Source organism: Phaseolus vulgaris, chromosome 9, assembly GCF_051622355.1.
Source record: "Phaseolus vulgaris cultivar YP4 chromosome 9, ASM5162235v1, whole genome shotgun sequence".
NCBI classification, from domain to species: Eukaryota; Viridiplantae; Streptophyta; class Magnoliopsida; order Fabales; family Fabaceae; genus Phaseolus; species Phaseolus vulgaris.
The window spans coordinates 36873047-36882500 of record NC_143506.1 but is presented as its reverse complement, the minus strand read 5'-3'; the positions used below and the strand labels follow the sequence as shown (position 1 = coordinate 36882500).

At 26.7% G+C, this 9454-nt stretch overlaps 1 protein-coding gene across 1 annotated transcript in view; it reads right to left on the bottom strand.

Annotated features, from left to right (window-relative positions):
• Nucleotides 1-6074, bottom strand: part of LOC137823003 (cytokinin dehydrogenase 2) — a 6729-nt gene extending 655 nt beyond the window's left edge. The window contains exons 1-4 of the mRNA XM_068628072.2: nt 5442-6074; nt 1531-1658; nt 1010-1258; nt 624-892 (exon numbers count right to left, since the gene is read on the bottom strand). Coding sequence (XP_068484173.1) covers nt 624-892; nt 1010-1258; nt 1531-1658; nt 5442-6030 — 1235 coding nt within the window. The 5' untranslated portion in view covers nt 6031-6074. The remainder of the gene's footprint in view (nt 1-623; nt 893-1009; nt 1259-1530; nt 1659-5441) is intronic.
• Nucleotides 6075-9454: the final 3380 nt, after the last annotated feature.

The following is a 9454-nucleotide window of genomic DNA, read 5'->3' as shown; positions in this document are numbered from 1 at the left end:
GGAATTATGAAGTGAACTTTAAATTTAACTCAACCTCATAAAACCGACTTATAAGGTGAGGTTTGCATCCTTTGATACCATACTATAAAATGAACTTTTAAGTCTAATTAAACCTCATAAAATCGGTTAATAAGGCAAGGTTTGCACCCATTTATATACAATAAAAACTCTAATTTCTAATTAATGTGATATCTCCACATCAGGAGTGATTCAACCTTTATACATACCACAAGAGACATACATGACACATCCAAATAACCTAAACCCATAAATAAATTAACACCTAACAAAAGATCCAGAATTTCAGGAGAAGCCTCCAAAACCAGAAAGTTCAAAACAAACATCAAACGAATGGAAAACATTGAAAAAAAAACCCAAAAAAAATCACCTCAAAAACCAACCACTCACATAAATACCATCCAAGGAACATCCATAAAATGACATTAATACTATGTTAGCAAGTAAATTGAGGTTTGCATTTTATGGTTTGATCATGCCACTAGTCAATGTAAAGTAATAAGAATGCATTTTCTTCAATTTAACCCTCTGAGATACTTCTAAACCTATTGACATATTTGTAAATAAATTCACAATTCACATCTAATTTCTACTCGTAAACTTACTTGTTTCGGTTCATTGGGTATATTAAAGCAATTCCGCTAGAAAGGTTTTGCGCAAGAATAATGTTCTTGAAGACACCTTCGTTAAAATCTGAGATTCGAGATCTTGGAATCCAGATGTTCAACCAAGGATGAGGAACTTCCCAAAGTCCTTTTGACCTTAGAAATAACTCTTCTGCAAGAACTCTATTCAGAAAATCCTCGTACGATGCATCTTTTTCGAAGATAAATGTTGGTACGAAGTTTAGCCCTTTTACCAAATCTGCCACATCCTATTTAAGAAACAAGAAATACACATAATGAGTTTGTTCCACACATGTAATGATATCTTTGGATTTGTGAAAGAAGTTTCTGAGAAGATGACAAATTTGCAACATTTGTTTGACTACCTTCTCCACGAATGCATTAGAGTTGTTGTCATAGTATTTGACAAGTTCTATGATGTAGATTATGCCATTTTGAGTTACTAATGAAGTTATCCTTTGATGATCAGAATCTGGATAAAAGGAAAGATCCAAGGGTGGCTGATTCAGCAGAAGCATGCCTTCTACATAATCTGCTGCAGTAAAAGAGATTAAATGTTCTTGGTCGCTCGAAAATGCAGTGAAGTTGTTGTAAAGTAGATGTAGCCATTTCACCTGCAAATTTTTGACAGAAAACTACCTCGTTAAAAGTAAATAATTTTGAGGTTAGTTAGTTTGTGCATCCATTAGTTTTTGGTAAACTTTTAAAAGTATAAAAGCTGAAGAAATATGATCTATTACATGTCTCTATAAAATACAAACATATGCATGTTTCAATTAAATGATTTATTGTATGTATGCTTTAATTATTTTTACATCAAATTATTGATATAGGTTTTGCACAGAAAAAAAATAAATATGCACAAAGGGGAGAAAATGATACTTGCCCTAGTAGGTGCAGGTCCTAGAAGTATTCTTGCTCTTGTTATTACACCAAATTGACCTAATCCTCCAAGAACACCATAAAATAACTCTGACTCCTTCTCCCTAGAGCAACTCACAAGGTCTCCTTTCCCTGTATAAAAAAACCACATATGTAGTTTGTCTTAGTGTTTATATGTGGAAGACAAGCATGCACAAGAAACAAACATATGTATTAAAAATATTCAACCATTAAGTAAATTTAAAAGGAATTAGTATGTAATGATGAAAACCAAGAGTTTTTTTTATAAGTAGTGAATGAATTAAATTAAACTCAACATTTAAGAATGTTCCAACTCTTATATAGAAATAAGTTTAAAAATTTCGATACCTCATTTCAAAAGGCTTATTGGGTAGCACCTAAGCAAATAAGCGGAAAGAAAACTATGCATCCTAACAGAATTACATGTCTTATTTAGAAAACAAGGCAATCTCAAGTGTTTTTTTTTTATCCGCAATAAATAAATAAAATAAAATGAGGTACTTCAGAGGTGTCATAATCCTTATAAAAAAATTTAAATAACACCCAACCAGTTAAGGATTCAACAAACATTACAACACATTAACCATAATAACATACTAGATCAAGATACATAAGCTCAACAAATACAATTATATCAATCCACAAAAAGAAAACACATCCTCAATACATGACAAAATTCAACAACTAGACAAGATCTTTGCCAATATATTGAAAAACTCCAAATATCTAAGTGTCAACATCAACAAACTAGTCTTGTGACAATATCAAGTAATACCCAACAAAACAATAACCTATGTTTAGTCAAATAGGTAATTGCTACTATTCCTCTTTTTCTTTTATCGTTTTTTAAGATGTTTGATAAAATGGGAAAATAAATTAGGAGTACCTAAAGGGACTTCTTATGAGTGAGGGTAGAAAGATAGCATGATTGAAAATGGGAAAATGGAAAGATAATATGTGGAAATGGTGCTTTGAATAATTGTTGACTTTGAAAAATGAGATTTTGAATTGTTTAGAGATGCATGAACATATTATAATATATGTAATGTGCATGTAGGCATGTTAATTAACTTATATTGACTTGACTAGAAGAGATTGGTCGACAAGGTAGTTACACGTGAAATCTTGGTATTATATGATTGCATACTTCCTTTGATTTTTTTAGTCATGAAGAATATTGGTATATACGGGGAAATCCCGCGACAATTACATATAAATGTTTCTTTCATGTTTTTAATTTGGCCTAGTTGTTAGTTTTTATTATGTTTAAACACAATTTATATTTTATTCTATACACTTAAGCATACAAGTGACAAACTTGGATCGATGGATTTTATTTTTCAAAATGGGATAAAAAATATATTTTTTTATTTATTAAAAAAATAATTCAAAAAATTGAACTTATTCTAATTGATTTAATATATGTCCAATTTAATCAATAAATTAAATTTGTATGGAAATATATATATATATATAAGAAAATAGATTTTAATAATAAATTTATATTTTTAACAAAATTTAAAAATGTATTTTGGACAAATAAAAGAATAAGAAATATTTAATTATGAAAAATTTATTAAATAACATTTGATTCATGTTCGTGTAAAGATCCATTGGATTTTGAAAAATAATGAAGGAATTATTAATAATCTATAAATAAAATAGATGAATTATATATATATATATAAGTCATTAAATAACTTACCTCTTTATAATTTGTTTATTTTACTTATTATTTTCAAGTTTTTGACAAAAAATGTTTGCTTAGGTATGTTTAGTGACGTATGTTAGATGATGAGTTCTCCACTGACACATATAAGTGAATGAATTAGACTAACATTTATAAAAAAATTTAGTTTTGGTTTCATTAATATTGTTTTTGGTTCAAAATGATTTTTTATTTATTTTTCTTTCCAATAAAAAAATTATGTGTTTTGATTTTTGTTATTCATTCACATTAAGTCATGTGAATGGTTGAATAGACTAACATGTGTATTTTTTTAAGTTATTTTTGGTTAAAGGAAAAAAATAATCATCAATGTGAATTCGTAATCAATTATGTTACAAATTTTATTAGATAATAGATTATACATAATTGTAATCAATTATGCATAAATGTGATTGATTATGTTATAAAATTTGTGATATAAACAATTATATATTAAATGTAATAGATTATGTTATAAAATCAATTATATATAATATAACGGATTATTATAATATTATATAAAATAATATAATAAATATATTTTTATAAGAATAATATAACTGTATTTATAAAATAATAATAATGAAAGAAAATAAATTAGTAATATAAATGCAAAAACTATAAAATAATAATAATATGTTTAAAATTTAAAATAGTAATAATATAAAAATAATAAAATTATAAATAATAATAGTAACTAAAATAATTTTTTAAAATAAAAATAATAATAATAAAATTATAAACGATAATAATAATAATAATAATAATTTTATGAAAATATTTTTTGTATATATCTATAATAAAAATAAAATTATCTTTTCTATATGAAAGGTAATTTCGATTTTTCAATATGTATTATGTAAGTTTCTTCAATTTTTTTTACTATTCTTCACATGTGGGGTATTGTTTTTCTTCTTCTTCTTTCATAAATCGATGTTTTTTAATTTTTACGTTTGAACGGAAACAAACATACTTAATGTTCATTTCCCTGTTTTTCTATCCTAGGAATATTGACTCGGATTCGAACAGAACATAAAGAATGAGTTCAAACTATTATTGACCTAATCCTTCTAAGACTCTCAATATCATTCATTGAAATTTAATGGGATTTAACTTTGTTTTAATGATTTTTTTGTCCTGATGTGAGTGTGTCATGGATTCAAAATACTCATAAACTATCTTAATAAAAAAATTAATAAAGTTGAAGTGTATCATTGAATCCAACCCATATTTTTTATACCACTACTAATATTATTATTTTAATATTTTTTTATATTTTTTATATTATTTAATTTTAAATTTATCTTTTATCATATATATTTATTTCTAAATCTATCACATCAAGGGTTGTATACTCTAACAGTTAGGGATGGCAAAGTAGGTCAGCCCGCCCCCAAAAGTGAGTGCGGGCTAGACTTTCCGTCTCGCCCCGCACAAGGGTTGGCCTGCATTCAATTTTTTTTTTTAGAAATGCAATGATTATTTTTTTACTTTTTCTCTTGAAAAATTGTCATAAAAAACAAAGACATTAGGATTAATACAACAATAAATATTAATTGAATGTTACATAATCCAAGTATTAACCTTCCAATATTCTTGACTTACCCACTGTCTAACATATCCACTATTATTTATTCCAAATTACATGAAAAATATCATATATGTATTTTTATACCCAAAACTAGACCAAAAAGGAGTCTTAAGGAAATTATAACTCTAATTACCCTTATAATTTTTTACCCTAAAATGAAAAAGGAAGAAAAACAAAACATTTACTCCACTGCTGCCAAAGTCAATTTTTTTTTTTGTTTTTGGTTTGCGGGCCAGCCTGCCCCGCCCCACTGTTGACTCGTGCGGGTTGCGGGTTATGCAAGGCAGGCTAATGCGGGTTGAAAAGGTGAGTCCACCCCGCGCAGCCCGCTCTGCTTTGCCCTACTAACAGTTGTCAAACTATTATTTTCCTTATGAATAAACGTGATAATGGAAGGAAAACATTGAAATCTCATAAACAGTTTGCTGAAAAAATAGAACTAATTCTTATTCTTTAATGTAGATAAAAATGAACACTTATGAAATCAATAAACATATAAAAAAAAATTGTTCTGATTTTCCCAAAATTTACCTAACTTTTCAAGACTTTCATGGCATTAAACTTGATAAGAAGGTGAGATTTGAGAAAGTCATACCTGTGACAACATCCAACTCAAGAACATTGGAGATCTGGGGACCAAATCGAAAGGCTTGGCCACTGATTCCAGCATTAGACAGAGTTCCACCAACAGTCAAATACAGATAATCAGTCCAAGAGAGAGGTGTGAGTCCACGTTCAAGGGTTGCATGCAACACATCAATCCACACCACTTCACCACCAACATCAGCATAGCAATTCAATGGATTCTCTCCATCACATTTTGAAACAAAAATCAGTGACCCATTGAGGTTAGTCATGTTCAACACCACCCCATTTCCTGTTAGGGCTTGGCCAAGAATCGAGTGAGCTTTGCCTCTGGGGGCTATGGTGAATGGGGTGGGAAGAGAGTTTGAGAAATTGATCAAAGCTGAGATATCACTAACCGAAGATGGCTCAAAAACTTCTAATGGGGTTTTCTGAACTATTTGGCCATAATCTGTTGATGCCAGTGAAAGGATTTGAGGGTCACGACTAAGCTTTGAGGCTATTTCTTTGGGGAATTGGAATTCTGCTTCTGTGACCACTATGCTAGATAGACACAGAACAGCCATGGCTATGGAAAATGCGAAATTACTCACATTCATTTTTATTTTCCAATGTAAGTTCACGAGTTAAATTAGAAGAATGTGACATTGCTTTGAATTGGCTCTTTATATAGAGTTTAGGGTATGTTTTTAGTTTAAATATTACAATATTATTATAATGTAATGTTAACCGTATGTTTTTATTGTTTGGTGTTAAAAAAATTTATAAACTAGCTAAATAATGATACGTGTATAAGGTTGAGACACTTCTAAAATATCTTATTTTAATTTATTTTATTTTTAAAAAAAAGAAAAGAAAAAATCCTTTCCTTTTTATATAGATAAGGAGAGAGAAGGTTATGTAAGTTGAGATGTTGATTTAATTGCCATTTAATAATTTGTGTAGAAAAGATGGAGCAATTGTAAAAATTGATTATTAATACGTTGGTTACTTTTTTTAAATACTTGTTAATTCATTATATTTATTATATAAGATTATAGCATTATATGTTACAAATATAAATAATAAATTATTTTATTCTAATATATTATTTACGTTCTTGTTTTTATAAGACTCAAATTATGCACTAATTTAAAATATTTTAAAGATCATATGTAGAATAAAATATTTTCAGTATTTTTTTTTTCAATTTTTCTCTACCTGTATGACTTAACTGTATAATTGAAATATTTTAGTTAATAATATATTTATTATTCAAAATATATCATTATGTTGGATTAATTATTAATTAATTATTAATTAATTTAATATTCGTTAAAACTGTGCGCCTCTGTCATTTTTAGTATATCAACAAATGAATTGTATTAATTACTAATTAGTTCTCCATATTCAGGCAATAAAAATGTATATAGAACATTTATTACCTTAATCTTAATATATATTAATTTCATTAAAAGAAAAAAAAAAGTCAAATCTTTGCATTCATTAAAGTATTTTAATTAATAATATTTTTTATTATTTAAAATATTGTATTTCAGATTATATTACAAATTAATTAGGAATGATAAATCCTGTGGCCTAACCTGCCAACCTAAGTGGATTTATTTAATCCACCGATCTATATTAATTTGACTTGTTTAACCCATCAATCTATGTATAGATCAATCTTAATTTTATTTTAATTTTGATGTTAAATTATTCCTACTCCTTAAAATTAGTTTTTTAATAAATAAATAAAAAATAAATAAAAACAATTTAAGGATGATGCAACTTGAATGTCCTTGCTGCATACCAGGTTTCATCGCATATTAGTTTTTTTTTTAATTTTTTTAAAATAAATATTTATGTTAATCTTATATTAGTATCGTCATTAATAGAATCCACTTAATGTTTAAAACCTTATAAAATCAACTAACAAGAATAATTATTTTTAATACAGAGATTTAAATTTAAAGATGATAAATATTTTTACTCATAATTTTTTTCTCTCATTTTGTATATAAGTATCGGATACTCATATCTCTTTTACTCACACTCATTTTCTTCACCCACACTCATCTCCTTTATCCACATTTTTTACCTATCTCATTTATTCACACTCATCTACTTTATTCACATTCATTTCCTTCATCAACACACATTTTCTTCCTTCACTACAATCTTTTCTCTATTTTTTTATATTTTATTTTATTAAAGATGGAGACATTTTACAAGATTTTTTTTAAAATTATTGTCATTAACAATGATCAAATCAATGCAATAATTTAAATTAATATTAAAGATATATATATATATATATATATATATATATATAAAAAGGAGATTCCCCCTTAACTGCTCTTATTTCTTTTTTCTATTTTATTCTTATATTAATATTTAATTTTATTATTGTATTATGATCATTGTGTCATTTCTTATTCTCCTCTTAACTGTTTTTAATTTTTTTTTTCATTTTATCTTTACTTAATAATTTATTATATCAATTTATTTTGGTTATTTGGACATTTTATAATTTCAAATTTAATAAAATATTTTTTTAATTTTAAAATTTATTTTATTTGTTATTATTTAAATGGAGAATGGAGAGAGTAGATAAATTGATCAGTTACTTTTCTGTTTTAAAGATCTTCTTCTGTATTAAATAAAAAAATTAAAGATATTTGTAATATGTAATATTTTGTGGATCACTTTAGCAGGAGAGTGGAGATTTGGTACGTTACTTTTCTGATTCTCCACTACAGATAACACACGTATCCTACTTCCCAATTTCTCTCTCCACTACACATAACACATTCTTTCTTTACCATACTTCTCACTTTCTTTTCTCTTTCCTTTTCACTTTCATGTAAAATCATACTTTCATTTCTTTGATTAATCTTTCTAAAACCCTAATTTGACATTTGTTTCATGAAATTGTAATTGAAGTTTGTGACTAGAGGGAACGAAAAGACTCAAAAGTTGCGCGCTTCATCACAACATTAGGTAATTCTCTTTATATGCATTTCAATTTGTAAAACACTAATTTGTCTTCTGAAATTGTGATTGAAACATGTGACTAGAGGGATAAGAAGAACTCAACAAGAGGAGACAAAGGTACATGATGAAAGTCATCATAAGACCCTTTTTGGTAACAATTTTATGGATTTAAATGAAATCATACAGAGCATTAATTAAACTATATTCTCATTTCCTCATATTTTACGGAAAAGTTACTTCCAATTTGATTTTTAAGTTTTTTGTCATCACCATTTCTTTATCTTTGTTCTTCCTTCTATATTTTTTTCTTTTAGGTTTTGATTTTTGAAATCATCTTAACTTTTCATAAAGTTATGATTTTAGAGACCACCTTCAAAATAGGTTCTCTCACCAAAGAGCATTATGTAGAGAAGGTATGTCATCGTGTTCTTAAATCTATGTTTTACATGTTATACTAATATTTTGTTTGTTTTTTATTTGTTAATTGTAGAGAGTTAATATTCATAGCAAAATAGAGAAATCAGAGAAGGATTGTCGCGCTCACTCCCCCAATCGTAAGGTTCTAACACGAAGAAACATTAGATTTGGGTGCGAAAGATAGGAACAATTTAAACGAGTCTCTATACAGGTCCAAGGGTCAAAGGTGAAGAAAAGAGAATCAGATTTCATTGCATTTTCTTCTTTTGTATATAATATTTTTCAAACAATTGAGGATGAATTTTTGGTTTATTGTTTAATGGTGTCATATGTATTGTAATGATTGTCATATATTATTGGTTGTTTATAGACCTAATGAAAAATATTGGTTTAATTCCTATAATTGATAAAATATTAAAAATTATTAAAAAAAAATATGAAACTCAAATTCTATTTAATTATTTTTTCGGTTGAGTTTGTAGTTTTAAATAAATTTTAACTATTACCAAATACATATATTTTTACCCATAATTAATAAAATATTAAAAATTATAAAAAAATATGAAACTCAAATTCTATTTAATTATTTTCTATCTTGAGAGACAGTTTTGAATTCAAATAGTAATTTTG